General features: G+C 37.2%; 1 protein-coding gene across 24 annotated transcripts in view; it reads left to right on the top strand.

Annotated features, from left to right (window-relative positions):
• The window catches only part of LOC144977366 (uncharacterized), a 118842-nt gene that overhangs the window by 16031 nt on the left and 85292 nt on the right, over window positions 1-17519 (top strand). For all 24 annotated transcript variants that reach the window (XM_078922504.1, XM_078922502.1, XM_078922511.1 and 21 more), the window contains one exon: window positions 17027-17110. In XM_078922504.1, the coding sequence (XP_078778630.1) occupies window positions 17027-17110 (84 nt within the window). The remainder of the gene's footprint in view (window positions 1-17026; window positions 17111-17519) is intronic.

The following is a 17519-nucleotide window of genomic DNA, read 5'->3' as shown; positions in this document are numbered from 1 at the left end:
GTTTAACCTTGTTGTAAATGGACAATATTTTGCGTCATTTTTTTTTTTTTAGTTGTCCATTACAACCATGAGCTGTAAAACGTATAATGAACAAATATGATTATAACAGCTTCCAAAAAAAAAAAAATACTAAAAAAAGATAGAAATTTTGTTTCAAGATCAAACACGGGACGTTCAGGACTGAAACCCATTCTTCAACCAATAACAAAAATAAAAAGAGCAGCAAAAATATTAATAATTGATCTTCTGTTGTTGTTGTTGTTGTTGTTGTTGTTGTTGTTGTTGTTGTTGTTGTTGTTGTTATTGGATAAAGAAGCTTTTTGAACCCGAAACGTTCCATGTTTGGAATATATATATTTAAAAATAAAAGTATGCCTTTTGCGCCACGATATCATAAGATATCGTCGCCTAGGCATTCCACGAAGGAATATAGATAACTCATCAAACAAGATGTCTGATGTCAACAGGAATCACCCATGTTGTCCAAGTGAGCAAATTGGGGATTAATAATCTAGCTCAAGGAAAAAATGAACGAAAATGAATATAACAGCTTTATATAGCTGTTATATTCATTTTCGTTCATTTTTTCCTTGAGCTAGATTATTAATCCCCAATATATATATATAAAGCTAAATAAAGCTAAATATAAAATATATAAAGCTGTTGTATTCATTTTCGTTCATTAGTCTACAGTTATAGCTGATTTTAATCGCTTTATCAAATTTGTTGTGTGTGGAAATTGTGTTGTTTGTTGAGCCAACGTTTACTTTTATTTTAAGACAAATATATTTTATTATTTACTAGATTTAAAAAATAAAAATAATATGTAGAAAAGTGTATGCGATCTATTTGGGCTACAATGTCCAAATATAAGTTCGTTTGTTTTTTGTTTTTTTTTGTTGTTTTTTTTTGTTGTTGTTAGTTTGTCTTTTTGTTGTTGTTTTCTGTTGTTGTTTTTTTAATGGTTTGTGTGTGTGTCTATGTATGTATGTATGTGTGTGTGTGTGTGTTATTAAAATTGTTAGACCAATTTGAGTTATCAACTTTTCTTGTTTAATTATTGTGTGCCTAGCTAACTTTTGTCAATGAGGGACATTGTTCGATATTAATTTTTCTTTATACATACATCTTTATTATTGACAAGGGGTGGGCTATTATTTCAGACAATGAACAATGTGTTCATTGTTTTCTGGGCCATTTCCATATGGTGTTACAGATTAATAGTTTCGTCACAAAAAGAGAAAAAAAAAGTTTTATTGTATTCTGGGTAAACAATGTCTTGTTGTTTTTTAAGCGCCTTGAGGGAGGTTTCAATGAAAGGTGCTATAGAATTATTATTATTATTATTATTATTATTATTATTATTATTATTATTATTATTATTATTATTATTATTATTATTATAAATATTATTGTTATTATTATTATTATTATTATTACTTACTTACAAGGGAGTCCCTAGCCAACAGCAACATTTAATTAACATTGAGGGCGAGACATGACGCCTGTTAGGCGACATTACACTTTTTATTTTCGACAGATAAAACCCTGTTAACGGATACTAATTTTACACCCGAGTACGGCGAGAGAATATGACTTTCTCTCTCTCTCTCTCTCTCTCTCTCTCTCTCTCTCTCTCTCTCTCTCTCCCTCTCTCCCCTCTCCCTCCCCCTCCCCCCCACCCTTTTTTTTTGCTGGTCATTTTAATTTAAACCCGTTTATTGTCCTACTCTGGAGTAAAGGCGTATTTAAAAAGTTGGCCAGGATACTCTTCCTTCAAATAACGATCGATTTAGATGACCCACATCTTGGCATAAACTCTCAAACCTGGAAATAAAGGAAGACCTCGCGAGGTCCCAGATTTGAATGTTTTTTGTTTTTGCCAAAGATAAAGTTTATTTTGATAGATCGATATTTGAAGGACGAGTTTTCTGGCCAAATTCTTAAATACGTGTTGTTTTCAGAGGATGTCCTACAAGGGTATCCCATTTCCAGCGTCACGTACAAGAGACCCACGTACGCATGGATAATTTTATGGTTATAAAACTATAATTCCTTGACATTGGGGGTCTTTGTGTCTGGTGGAGTGGGGGTGTTCCCATGTCGTACATTCTTCTTCTTCTTCTTCTTCTTCTTCTTCTTCTTCTTCTTCTTCTTCTTCTTCTTCTTCTTCTTCTTCTTCTTCTTCTTCTTCTTCTTCTTCTTCTTCTTCTTCTTCTTCTTCTTCTTCTTCTTCTTCTTCTTCTCTCGCCACGCCTCTCGGACAGTCGTCATAATGTAAACAATGGCAGTTATTGGCAAACATAGCAAACAATACAAATTTTTACTAATATTGGTATGTCGTGTCTAAGTAAATTACCCACTTTCTACCCCCTGATCAATAGATAGAACGAAGATGACGTCACTCAGGTCTTTGTTATAAATTTTTACCATTCATGTTTATGAGTAATTCCCAATAAACTGTATAGATAGAATGCGCTTGGCCAAGGAGTTCACAACATTGCCATCCGGAAGTATAACGGACTAACACACAAACTTTGTGTAACCATGAACTTTTATAGGTCATTTTCCCAGTTATGGCCATTGACTTCTCGACGCGGTTGTAAAACAAACAGCTGTGCTCAACTTCGAACACTATTAAAATTCGTTAGTTTATAGATAGTATCGCTTGGCTAGAGTCATAACATTCCACGAAGTATAACGAAACGCCAAAATATGTGCCATGAACGTTTATAGTCGGGTTAATACAGTTCAGTGAGCATTACTCATAAACGCGGATGGCAAAAAACAATAACAAAGACCTGAGTGACGGCATCTTCGAACTGTCTATAATTACTTAAGTGTGTTTGTCCGTTATATTTCCGGATGGCAATGTTGTTAGTTTCTTAGCCAAGCGCACACCGAACCACCACAGAAAACTATGAGTAAACTTAAACGTTTATAATACGATTGAGAAAATTGTGTGATAACTCGTCACCCATCTGGCGGTATAAAAACAATAACAGTGATCAGAGAGAGAGGTCGATTTCACTTACGTCATTGTTTATGAACAACCAACTATGTTTGTCCGAGCACGTGTGAGGGTGTGTCACAAACTCCATGTTTTGATTGGTTAAAAATCTACTTTTTTTAATTAAAGGGGTTCATGTGTATGGAATCATGTTAGGACGTCTGACTGGTTACCAGAAGGTTTAAGGTTCAATACCTGGTCTTTGGATGTTGATGTTTTATTTTTATTTTGAACTTTTGCCTTGCGGTGGAAAATAATTTTTCAGATTTAAAGCCGGGATCAATAATAATTGTGAGTGATTTGTGTTGGGCGGGTTTCCAACGAACTGCTCGTTAAACTTCGAACTAATTGACCCGACCCACCTCTCAAAATTTTATTTCTTCCTTTCTTTCCTACTAGAGAGAAGTGTGTTTGTGTGTGTTTGGGGGGGGGGGGGTTGAAGGTCATTTTCCCACCAAGTGATAATGGGCCATTGACTGTCTGGCGCTGGTTGTAAAAGCAGACATGCCAACTTGAAAATTTAGAAATTCGTAGTTTATAGTAGATTATCGAAATTGTAGTCGCTATAGTTGACTTTACAGATCAACAATTTACCCTTACATTGATAACTCCTTAAAATCCTTTAAAATATGATGTAATCTGAAATCAACTTTTATTTTCAATAAGTTTTAATGACTTAGAAATGTTCATGAAGTTATGAAATTGGAGCCCCAAAATTTCGTAATTTTACGAATTTTTCGTAGTACTGGGTAGGTCTATAATAGTAATTAAAGCAGGGAACATGACAGGGGTGGAAAGTTTGGCCTTTTCTGACACTTGACGGTCGCGTCTATTGAAGTGTATCCAATAATACATTCTATATACCCGTTCTAGATCATTAACCATTCAAACCCTCCACTTCCATGCCCCGTTGGGTTCTTCCGCCATTGTACCATGGAGGACACCGACCATTGAGAATCCTTTAACCAGTTATTAACTGCCGTACTTTGGAAAGACTCGCTTTTAAACATTCGGTCAGAAAACTCGTCCTTCAAATATCCATCGATTTAACCCTCTCCTTACCAGCCATTTTCAGAATTTTTCCAAAAACTTCACACCCACCCATCCCAAAAATAGACATATAATAATAATAATAATAATAATAATAATAATAATAATAATAATAATAATAATAATGAATGATGATGATGATGATGATGATGATGATGATGATAATAATAATAATATATCTTTATTGTCCCCAAAAAAGTGGCAATTTGTCATTTGGTTACACATTTATAACAATACAATATTGACATAGACACACTCACACAAGATGCACACTAGTAACATAGTAGTTATCGTAAAAAAAAAATTAAAAAAAAAAAAAAAAAAAACAGTCAATACATAGTATTGTTCGACAATATGGGCTATATTACAGAATGTCAAGCTTTTATAGCTATAGCAAAAAAAAAAAAAAAAAGAAAAAAAAAGAAAAAAATATGAAATCTGGATGAGAAAAGTGATGGTTGCATCGTAACAAATGTGACGATTTTCCATTAGGTGGTAAGGGGAGGGTTAAAAGACCCTCGTCTTGGCAAAATACTCTTAAACCTGGGACTTCAAGAAAGACTTCGCGAAGTCCCAGGATTGAGAGTTTTTTTTCTGCAGAGGTGAGCGTGATCGAACTCGTGATCGGTACCTTTCGGGTACGAATCATAGCCCGTATCGTTGAGCCACGCTGCCCCATTTAAAAAAAAAAAAAAAAGGGGGGGGGGGGGGGGGAAGAAAATGAGCTTAGTTATTATGAAAAGTATGATAAATCTTTTCAAATGGTGGAGATTGGTTGGCAAGTTTGAGAATGATATAGATAGAACGAAGTTGACGTCACTCAGGTCTTTGTTATTGTGTTTTGCCATCCACGTTTATGAGTAATTCTCACTTAACTGTATTATCCAGACTATAAAAAGTTCATGGTGACACATAGTTTTATGTGTTGGTACGTTATACTTCCGGATGGCATTGTTGTGAGCTTCTTAGCCAAGCCCATACTCTCAAAAGGCAATTAAATCGTCCCAACTAACCGCTGTGGTGTGTAATGGTAGCACGTCTGACCGGATATTAGGAGATCCGAGGTTCGATCCCCAGTCGGGACCGGCTGATTTTTTTCCCTTGTATTTTTCTTTCTTGCTTTGTCTGACACTGTTTCATAGACACTTTTTTCTCTCTCATATCTTAATAGTGACTGACCGTATGGTTTGGAGATTAGGATCGAGTTGAGCGGATTAAAGGAGACGATAATCCCACAACAAAGTCATCGTGTTTTGGGGCTGGTGGGGCTAGAGTCTTTCTACACGCCTGGTGTGATATGGACAATAGGATTCAAGTATATATATATATATATATATATATATATATATATATATATATATATATATATATATATATATATATATATATATATATATATGTTCGACAAATGGATGATGCCAAGTCTGCAAAGATAGATCATCATCAAGCCCTACTGCAACCTCCTCGTGGTGTCGAACGGTAACAGGTCAAGCTGGCCAACTGCAGAGGGCGACAAGAATAGGCAATGGCAAACCATTCTTGTAACTTTGCCGAGTTAACTGCATGAATAAGTCCAAAAAGTTAAACGGTGACAGCGTAAAGGGGAGCATGTTTTCACGGAAGACTGCTGCCTCGCTCGGTTGGGAGCGTGATGTTCGTCAGGTCACACCGAACCGTCAGCCAATTACTAGGCGAAATAAATTTCACAAATGTGACAAAACCAAAATTGGGACATGGAATGTCAGGACCTGTGCCCAAAAAGGAAAACTAAACAACATTCTAAAAGAAATGAAACGGCTCCAAATAAATATTCTTGGCCTGGCAGAGATGAGATGGAAAGAGCAGGGAACCATGTCAAAACAAGAAAACAACACGACATATAAGATCATATGGAGTGGTGGAACCTCTTTCCAAAAAGGAGTAGGGATGATCTTAGACCAAAAATCAACCAAATTTTACAAAGGGCACGTAGCAATCTCAGACAGAGTTTTGCTGGTTAAGCTAAGAGGACCTGTAGTTGACACCAATATTATTCAAGTTTATGCACCAACAGAAGAGGCGACAGATGCAGATATGACAGAGTTTTACCATTCACTAGACAAAGCAAAACGAATGTGTAAATCACAAGAAGTCCTTATGGTAATGGGGGACCTAAATGCTAAGATTGGCAGAGGCAGAGATGGTGACATAATCGGACCACATGGACTCGGAGACAGAAATGAACGAGGAAACATCTGGGCAGATTGGTGTAGAACAAATAAATTAATGATTTCAAACACCTGGTTTCAACAACACCCAAGAAGAACCTGGACATGGCAATCACCAGGGGACAGAGCAAGGAACCAGATAGACTTTATAGCAGTATCATCAAGATTCAGAAATGGCATATTAAATTGCAAAACCTATCCAGGCGCCGATGTAGACAGTGACCATGTCCCAGTTGTTTGTACAGTAAGGATAAAGTTTAAAGCTATTCAGAGAACAGCTGGTAGAATAAAGAGGGATTACAGGTTATGCAAAGACAATGGCATACAAACAAAAATGAGAGAAGAATTTGAAAATGCACTCATGATACAAAGCCAAAGTGAACCTGATAACGAAAAATGTGAAAAACAATTTGATATATTCCAAAAGTGTGTCAAAGCAACTGCAGAAAAGCATTTACCAATAGCTCAAATAAACAGCAAAAAGGAATGGATGACAAATGAAATTCTAAACCTATTTGAAGAAAGACGAAAATGCAACAGAGGGTCTGCAGAATACCAAACATTGAACAACCACATTAAATCCAAATGCATCGAGGCACACGAGAACTATCTAGACTGGAAATGCTGCGAAATCGAAAGAGAATACAAACCCAACCCCCAACAAGCTCACCAAAGAATAAAAGAACTATCAGGGAAAAGGAAAAGCAAAGCAGCAGGAAGTTGTATCCAAAACAAACAAGGGGAACTGCTATTTGAAGAACAACATATAGAAAGCCGATGGGTAGAATACATAGGCGAACTGTACAATGATCCAAATAGAAATGAACCACCACTGAAATTCAAAGAACCATTAAGCGGACCAAACATCACCAAAAGTGAAATTGAACATGCCATGGAACGAATGAGGGATGGTAAAGCAACAGGCCCTGATGAAATATCTGTAGAGGTATTAAAAAGCCTAGGAGATCTAGCAATTGATGAACTTCACATATTATTCAACAATATATACAATACTGGGAAAATTCCAGAAGATCTCTGTAACTCTATTTTCATAGCAATACCAAAGAAAGCAGGTGCAGTCAGATGCGAAAATTTTAGAACTATAAGTTTAATAAGCCACATCAACAAAATACTGTTGCGTATAATTATCAACAGGCTAAGGAATAAGATTAACCCCGAAATCGCAGAAGAACAATATGGATTCCAACCTGACAGAGGGACAAGGAACGCAATATACCTCCTCCGTGTTTTAAGTGAAAGAGCTATACAGGTTCAGACCCCACTATACCTCTGTTTTGTCGACTACAAAAAAGCTTTTGATAGAGTACGCCACGAAGAAATACTAAAACAACTGCACTCCATTGGCGCTGATGAGAAAGACCTCAGACTCATGCAAACATTATACTACACCCAGCAGGCATCTATCAAAATCGGAAACTCTACAGGAAATTCCATTCCTATTAAGAAAGGAGTCCGTCAAGGGTGTGTTGCCTCACCAGATCTGTTTAATCTATACCAAGAAACAATCATGAGGGGCATAAATAATATGGAGGGAATAAAAGTAGGAGGTCACAACATAAATAATATAAGATACGCAGACGATACGGTACTCATTGCAACATCAGAAATCCAACTTCAAAAGATTGTTGACAAAGTGGTAGTAGATAGTGAAGCCAAGGGAATGGAAGTGAATATCACCAAAACGGAATGCATGGTAATACAGAAAAACCCCGAAAACAACAACACCTGCAATATAACGATTCACGGCGAGCAACTTACCAACGTAGAAAGTTTTAAATACCTAGGTTCAATAGTGACAACAGATGGAAGATGTAACCGAGACATACGAGCAAGAATAACTCAAGCCAAACAGGCCTTCATGGACCTGGGAAACATTTTGAAAAACAAACAGATGTCGTTCGGGATTAGATTCCGAGTCTTGAAGTGCTACGTGTGGCCAATCTTGTTATACGGATGCGAAAGCTGGACTACAAATGCAGAAACACAAAAGAACATTGAAGCTTTTGAAATGTGGTGCTTGAGAAGGATGCAGAGAATATCGTATACTGCACACAAAACGAACGAAGAAGTGCTAAAACAAACATACCAACAAAGGAAACTAATGCCCTTAATAGTGGATCGACAACTATCCTTTTTCGGACACATAGTAAGGAAAGATAAGAATGAATACCTGGCAAGTTGTGGAAAAATACCTGGTAAACGCGCCCGGGGGAGACAAAGAAAAACACTCATAGACCAACTGAAGGGCTTCACCAACCTAACAATCCAAGAGCTGTTTGAAAAAGCAAGAGACAGGGAGGAATGGAGAGAGATAATTCATGCAGTATCCGAAGCCTGGACCAGGCATGGAACCTAGAAGAAGATATATATATATATATATATATATATATATATATATATATATATATATATATATGTATATATATATATATATATATATATATATATATATATAGAGAGAGAGAGAGAGAGAGAGAGAGAGAGAGAGAGAGAGAGAGAGAGAGAGAGTGACCAGTGTCCGATACTAGAGGTTCCTACATTGCTGTGCCCGAAACGTTTGACACACCCAGAAATTGCATGCTACACACTTGAGTCATTACACGGTCGGAGGCAGACATCGTTAAGATGTGTTAAGTTTGTTTACGTCTATTTATTCCTCCTCTCTTAAATAGTCACTCATCACAATGAATATTTTAAAAAAACACGAAAAATAACTTAAGCTTTTATATAGAAAGTATGCGTTTGGCTTAGAAGCTCAAAACATTGCCATCCGGAAGTACAAAGACCAACACTCAAAACTTTGTGTAATTTTGAATGTGTATAGATAGAATGCGCTTGGCCAGGGAGTTCACAACATTGCCATCCGGAAGTATAACGGACCAACACACAAACTCTGTGTAACCATGAACTTTTATAGTCTGGTTAATACAGTTTAGTGAGAACAACTCACAAACGCGGATGGCAAAAACAATAACAAAGGCCTGAGTGACGTCATCTTCGAACTATCTATAGTCTGGTTACAACAGTTTAGTGAGAACTACTCATAAACGCGGATGGCGAAAACAATAACAAAGACTTGAGTGACGTCAACTTCATACTATCTATAGATAGTATGCGCTTGGCTAAGAAGCTCACAAAATTGCCATCCGGAAGTATAACGGACCAACACACAAAAACTATGTGTAACCTTGAACATTTATAGTCTGTTTAATACAGTTTAGTGATAATTATCATAAACGCGGATGGCAAAAAAACAATAACAAAGACCTGAGTGACGCCAACTTCGTTTTATCTATAGCGAAATATCTACTAAACGTGCTCAAAGCGCTTTACAAGGGGTCCCTAGTCATCGGAAACACTTAACATTTAGGACAACACATGACGCCTGTTAGGCGATATTACAATTTGGTCCGACAGAGTCAACGTCAGGTACTCATTTTACACCCGAGTACGGTGAGAGAATATGAGTAAATAGCCGAGCGAGGTTCGAACCCAGGACCTGCCGATCTAAAGGCGAGCGTGACACACACAAGACCACATCTGTTGGGTTACGTTTCACAGTGGACAACTTTGGTTTGTATTTGTAGGAGATCAGAAAGGATCCACTTTGGTGACGAATCGAACCGTCGATAAATCGATAATTATTTTTTTTCATCAACAAAACGTTTAAATCGATAGTTATCGATAAAGAGATCGGAGCGGATGTGAATTTAATCGATTTTATTTTGATGCCGTCGCCATTGATGGTATCGTTGATAGAGATGAAATCTTTAGTTTGGAATGGAAAGTTAACTCGATACCCCTCATTCCCCCCCCCCCCCCCCCTTTTTTTTTTTTTCTTCTCATTTTCATTTCTTCCTCCCTTCCCCTCCTTTTAATCTTTACTATCAAAGGATTGAAGCATAGACTCTTCCCAAGGATGGACATAGGGAATAGGAGTAAAATATAGAAGAAAGATTAATGATAATAACAACAACAACAACAACAACAACAACAATAATAATAATAATAATAATAATAATAATAATAATAATAATAATAATAATAATAATAATAATGATAATAATAGTAATAATGATGATGATGATGGTTATGATGATAATGATAATGATGATGGTGATGGTTCTGATGATGATGGTGATGATGATGATAATTGCTTATATAGCGCCACATCCCGAAAAGCAGGCTCTTGGTGATTTACACATGAGAGTGAGACGTAACGATAATAACTCCATAGCTGATACCACCAATGTTTGACAGTGCTCTAGACGAGACGGATGGAAATAGATCTTTGAAAAGAGAAGAATTTTATTGTTTTGATTTTAAATCGATTTGAAGTTGTCACGCAAATTGGAATTCGTCAGTGATTATTATTATCTAGAAATTATAATGAAGTTAGTATTGGCTTCTCATAGCATGAACAAAGGAATGGTGGGAAATAAATAGCTGAATGATAGATTGATAGATTTAGATGCATGGATGTATTAATGAATGAATGAATATGTAGTAACTTCTCACTCGTTAGAACAACAACAGCTATAGATAGTTCGAAGATGACGTCACTCAGGCCTTTGTTATTGTTTTTGCCATCCGCGTTTGTGAGTTGTTCTCACTAAACTGTATTAACCAGTCTATAAAAGTTCATGTTTACACAGTGTGTGTGTGTTGGTCCGTTATACATCCGGATGGCAATGTTGTGAACTCCTTGGCCAAGTTCGAAGATGACGTCACTCAGGTCTTTGTTATTGTTTTTTGCCATCCGCGTTTATGAGTAATGCTCACTGAACTGTATTAACCCGGCTATAAATGTTCATGGATACACACAGTTTTGTGTGTTGGTCCGTTATACTTCCGGATGGCAATGTTATGAGCTTCTTAGCCAAGCGCACACTATCTATATAGATTGATACATTTATATTTATATTTAGATGAATGAATGAATATATTATAGTAACTTCTCGTGATCATTTAATGGTAGTCGTTCACTCATTAGAACAACTACAACTTCAACGACAACAGACAACAACAATGACAACGACAAAGGCAACAACAACAACAACAACAACAGTAACAGCAATAACAACAATAACAACGACAAGAACAATACAACAACAACAGTTTCAACAACAACAACAACAGTTTCAACAACAACAACAACAGTTTCAACAACAACAACAGTTTCAACAACAACAACAGTTTCAACAACAACAACAACAGCTTCAACAACAACAACAGTTTCAACAACAACAACAACAACAACAACAGCAGCAACAACAACAGCTTCAACAACAACAACAACAGTTTCAACAACAACAACAACAACAACAACAACAACAACAACTTTAAGGACAACAGCAACACCAACACCGTGATAAATAAATAAGACAAGCACTTTAAAACCTGAAAACAGAAAAGTGAAAATTCCATACCTTTACTAAATTCAATCTTGGTGGGGGGGGGGGGGGGGGGGGGGTTTAAACGTGTGGATTTGTATAGCGCAGTAGCCACTGAGTGTGGTCAAAACCGTTTTACAAAATGTTGTGTTTAAACATGCACACATAATCACACGTTTTATCAAGCCAACTTTATCCATAACCCATTTCATTTGGTCTTAGAGATACGAACGATAAGCTGTTCTGTCGTGATCTGAATAAAACACGTATTGAAAATTTTGGCCAGTTTCGTCCTTCAGCTATCGATCGATTAAAATGACCCTCGACAACTGTTTTGTCAAAATAAAGCTCTAAAATCTGGCTGGAGTTTTGAGGAAGTTTTCGAGGAAGTCCCAGGTTTGGGAGTTTTTTTTTGGTCAAAATGTGGGTCATTTTAATCGATGGGTGTATTTAAAAGGACGATTTTTCTGGTCAAAATTTTAAAAATATTATACTCTTTCAGATTAGAGCAGTGCTGATAAGAGTTTTATCTACAACGCCAAGTTTGAGCCTGCGATCAACGCCAGCCTCGCGGCTTACATAGTATTATAGATCGAATGAAGATGACGTCACTGAGCTCGTTGTAATTGGTTTTAGACCGCCAGTTAGGTGATTCGTTCTCACTTAATTCCCTCAATCAGACTTAACAAATGTTAAGGTTACCCTTAGTTTTTGTGTAATGGTACGATTGATCTGGCGGACACATTTGATGAATATTTTACTTTAACGCATGTCGTCAACCTGACTATTCCAGTTACACATAGTTTTGCGGTTGGTGCGATTGACTGGCGGGCAGAACTGGTGAATGTTTTACGTAAATGCATAGCGTCAACGAGATCATAAGCGTTTAAAGTTACACATAGTTTTGTGGGTTGGCTCGCTTGTTCTGGAGGGTAGAAAGTAATAAATTCCCTTAGAAAGTAAGAAATTCCCTTTATTCATCCCATAGGGCGAATTTGTCTCTTGGGTATATTCCAAGGGAAGACTGGAATAACCCAGGCGTCAGCCGCAGTGCAGCCCCGCAAATTTAGCTAGGGCGAGGTGACTTGCTTAAGGCCACACAGCGCAGCGGTGGGCGATCGAACTGTAGCCATCGTTATCTTATAGCCTGACATTAGAACCCACTAGGACTTGTGGTTTGACGTCATTTTTCGGTTTGTGCAGCGTCTAGTGAGTTGTCGTTACTAGAGCTCAAGGAAACAGGTGATCCCATTGGTTAAACTATTGAATACAACTCACGATTTTTTCTATTTTGTGGCCAAAGACTTGTCTTTTGATGTCATGTTTTGGCCAGTGTCAGGCTATACCTATAAGTTAACGAACTCGGTTCCTTTCGGGCACGAAGCAAAGCCCGTTACCGCTGAGCCACGCTGACCCCTAATGAGTAAGGAGGTCATTAGTTTCCCATTAATTATTGTTGGATTGGCGAGTTATCAGGGATCGCTGATTGTTGCCAGGCTGGTGTCAAACACGGTTATTGGGGAATACAGACCGCTACTTACACTACCACCACCTTCCTGTATGCAGTCTGTGTCTAATTCTAATATAGTCAGATAACATTGATCATTCCAGACACCCTCCCCCCCCCCCCCCCCCCCCCCCCCCTCCCCGTTCCATTGGAAAACCCTAACATTTCTTAGTAAATACGTCATCTTTGAATAATGCTTTGAACGCGTTGAATAAAAAGAAAAATTAACTATTACAGTATATTTTCGCTCATTTTATTGGTTTAAAGTAAGGTGTAAAAGACAGCTGATTGGCCGTTTAAAGTAATATTTTGTGCGCATAAACACAATCTAACGTTTTTCTTATTTGGGTCAAATTTTCATTCAAGCAGATTGAGAAAAACACAAATTATGACGAATCGGAGTATTAGTACCATAGAATTGCTCGCGAAATTTTAATAATCTTACTTGGAGGCCAAAATATGAAAAAAAAAATAAATGTTTATTTAAGGTCAAAATATGAAGGGAAATAAGTGATTTTATTCAGGTCATAATATTATGAAGTATGATATACTTTAAGTCATAATGTTAAAAATAAAATTGTTTTAGGGCATAAATGAATAAATATATTTTTGGTCAAAATATGAAGAAAAAAAGTGTGGTATATTTTAGTTTTTCACAAACTTTAAAAAGTATTATTTATTTTAGGTTAGAATATGAACCAAAAAAAAAATAATGTTCTCCTTTAAAAAAAATAAATTAAGATCAAAATATGAATATATAAAATCTGATGATTGTTCCTGCCTCTGATCGATCTCAGAATGGAATTTGCCTTATTTGTAACTACCTGGTAATGGCGCTCTTATCGCAATTCCCTGCCTGTGTTATTTTGTATCAGTGTGTTGATATAGATTAGGGTATTAGACCTGTAGGCCCCGCACCATTAATCAGACCACTGTCGTAGCATGGAAAGACAGCTATTTAAAAATTTGGCCAGAAAACTCGTCCTTGTAATATCGATCGATTTAAATGACCCTCATCTTAGTTACCATTCTCAAACCTTGGACTTCGCGATGTCTTCGTTGAAGTCCCAGGTTTGAGAGACTTTGCCAAGATGTGGGTCATTTAACATGGGTTGATATTTGAAGGATGAGTTTTCTGGCCAAAATTTTTAATTACTTGTCTTTCCAGAGCACGGCAATAAACTGATATATAATGCCGCCTCTTCAATTATTGACCCTCAAGGGTCTTGGGTGTGTTTGGGTCTGACCAGAGGAATTGGTAAAAGGGGAAGGGGGGGGGGGCGTTCTTTTGTAGTAGGAGAAAGAGGGTATTAATGTATGTATGTTGGTGTGTCTGTATAAGAGAGAGAGAGAGAGAGAGAGAGAGAGAGAGAGAGAGAGAGAGAGAGAGAGAGAGAGAGAGAGAGAGAGAGAGAGAGAGTTGAATGAGAGAAAGGCAGTTGGAGTAAAGGAAAGAAAAAGTGGGTAGGAGGTAATAATGTAGATAAGTAGATAGACAGATTCGTTGATAGATTCCAGCCAGTTCCCATCAACCATAGATGGATAGATAGATAGGTAGGTCGTTGGCAGATAGACATAGAGATAGATACATATAAGTATAAAGATAGATATTGTGAAAGAGAGAGAGAGAGAGAGAGAGAGAGAGAGAGAGAGAGAGAGAGAGAGAAGAGAGAGAGAGAGAGAGACTTTGTTTTTGTAAGTTTTTGTGTATGTGTGTGAGTCTGTTTGTCTCTGTATGTTTGTACGTACGTATGTGAGAGTGTGTTTGTCTCTGTGTGTTTGTGTATATGTATGTTTGAGTGTGTGTGTGTGTGTGTGTGTGTGTGTAAATCGTCTATCTGGGCCATGGCATTAAGTACTACATGTATAAAGTGTATCAAATATCCAAGGATTAGCCGCCATGTATCAACGACACCACCACCCACCCACCCACCACCACCACTACTACGTACGGTCAGTTCACGTCCAGACATGAAATAACGACAGCCGTTCAACCGTCCTTACAATGGATTGGCAAGTCCATTAATTGATTGACCCAGCTAAACTTTGAAAAGAAATGGAAAGAAAAAAGTTTTTTAAAAATATATCGAGTGTTATGTTATGTTTCTATGGAAGCTTTCATCATCATCATCATCATCATCATCATCATCATCATCATCATCATCATCATCATCATCATCATCATCATCATCATCTATTATTATATATAGTATAGTATGAGTTTAGTTATAATTAGTAGTATATAGTAGTATAGTAGTAATAGTAGTAGTAGTATGTAGTAGTGTAGTAGTAGTAGTAGTAGTAGTAGTAGTAGTAGTAGTAGTAGTAGTAAATAGTAGTAGTAGTAGTAGTAGTAGTGTAGTAGTAATAGTAGTATAGTAGTAGTAGTAGTAGTAGTAGTAGTAGTAGTAGTAGAGTAGTAGTAGTAGTAGTATAGTAGTAGTAAGTAGTAGTTAGTAGTAGCTCGCAACAGTAGTTAGTAGTGTTATTATATTATTATTGTAAGTTATTGTGAACCAGATTACCCTCCTTTTATTTTTCCGACCTTGTCAAATATTGGACGAAAATCGTTGAGTTTGGGTGTATGCACTCTGGCTATGCACTGGACAAGTTGTTTTGTTGTGTTTGATTCTTTTTTGGTGTGTTTCATGTATAGTCCCACTCTTTTCCTGTTGGGAATTGAAATTCTATTTCGTGTCAAATATAGTCCATCTTGTTCGTTTTTGTAGAAGCTTGTTTTCAAAGTAGAAACCCCCCCCCCCAAAAAAAAAAAACAACAAAAAACAACTTAAACTCCCCCACCCACCCCTAAAAAAGATCTAGCAAGCCGATTTTTATTTCTTATTTAATGAATTCTATAATACTTTGATCTGTTTTATTGGTGTCTCAAGCAACGTCTACTTGATGTAGCAATATTTGAAAAGGGGGAGACGGGGGGGGGGGGGGGGGGGGAGGGGTGTTGCCTGAATCAATCCAAAGCCTTCCCATTGTCACCATTTTCATCAATACAGTCCACTCCGGATAATCGCAACTCAGTTAATCACAACTTTCGGTTAATCGCAACATTTCCCAAGAAACGGAATTAATTCTATATAAAAGTCACTGGTTAATTGCAACAAACTTCGGTTAATCGCAACACATTTTCGTCCTAAAAAAGTGATAAATTCAGTAAATCAATCAAACAAAATATCATGAATTAATTTCATCATGGACGAAATCGTGTCAGGTTGAAAAAGCGAGAGTGAGCGGGATTTAATGCTAATGTAGTGTGTCACCATTCTATTTGAGACAAAAGAGGGCGTGGCTTTGTAGTATGGGTTTGTGATGTCATCTGTGGCCATTAAATAGGAGGCGAGGGGGATGGGCATAGATTTTACTACAGGTAGAAAATGACAGTTGTAAAGAGAGACTGAGCGTTATCCTGTGCATTGTGACAAACGAGTTTGGTATAGGCTTATCGTCTCTCTTCTGCTAATCTCTTTGACTCTTACAAATGTTGAGAACAAAAGAGTGAATGTGAATCAAATTTGAATAAGATGTCGGCTTGCACCAAAGCTTCTTTTGTTTGTGAAAATGAATACGGGGATACCATATGGCTTTTGTTTCAATCAAATTGCTATGTCTGGTGGACTAAGAACTTTGTTTACAACTATTTGTTTGAGTTTAGCATATATATATGTAAAATGTTGCAATCGCTGACAGGAAACTCAACTTCGGTTAATTGCAACTTCGGTTAATGCAAACATTTCCGCTGATCCCAAGGTACTGCGATTATCCGGAGTGGACTGTATTTGTAGATGATAGTTTTTTAAAATGTTCTGTTTTTTTCTCCTGCCAGGATTACATGGGCAAATGCAGGGACTTGGAACGGGAGCTGAGATCTTTGTCTGTGGAAAAGACCAGGAATGAGACGGTGATTGAGGTAATTCCAGACTTTGTTTTTGATAGCTCAGTTGGTAGAGCATTTGCTTCACAAGCAAAGGGACCAAGATCGATACCGGGTGCATTCGAACAATTTTTTGACACCCCCAACCTGTCCACTCAGCAGTGATTGGGTAGCTGGAATTGATAGATCTGGTGGACAGTACTTTGCAATAGACTTGGGTCCTATCCAAAGGGTAGCAAGCAATTGCTATAGTCTGTTTCACGCTGTAGAACCCGGGATAAATTCCAGCTCCACGGACCTAATGGCTCTAAAACTAAAAGGACTACTGCTTTTTTTATACTTGAAATAATTTGTGGTATCTGGATCTGAATGTTACTCGAAGTCGACTCCACTCTGAGTATTTGTATTCGAGGACAGGGCAGAGAGAGTTGTTGTCTGTGTCTGT

This window comes from Berghia stephanieae, chromosome 7 (genome assembly GCF_034508935.2).
Source record: "Berghia stephanieae isolate SIO BIC M18660-M18661 chromosome 7, UCSD_Bste_1.3, whole genome shotgun sequence".
In the NCBI taxonomy this organism is placed as follows: domain Eukaryota; kingdom Metazoa; phylum Mollusca; class Gastropoda; order Nudibranchia; family Aeolidiidae; genus Berghia; species Berghia stephanieae.
This window is presented reverse-complemented; position numbering and strand designations above follow the sequence as displayed.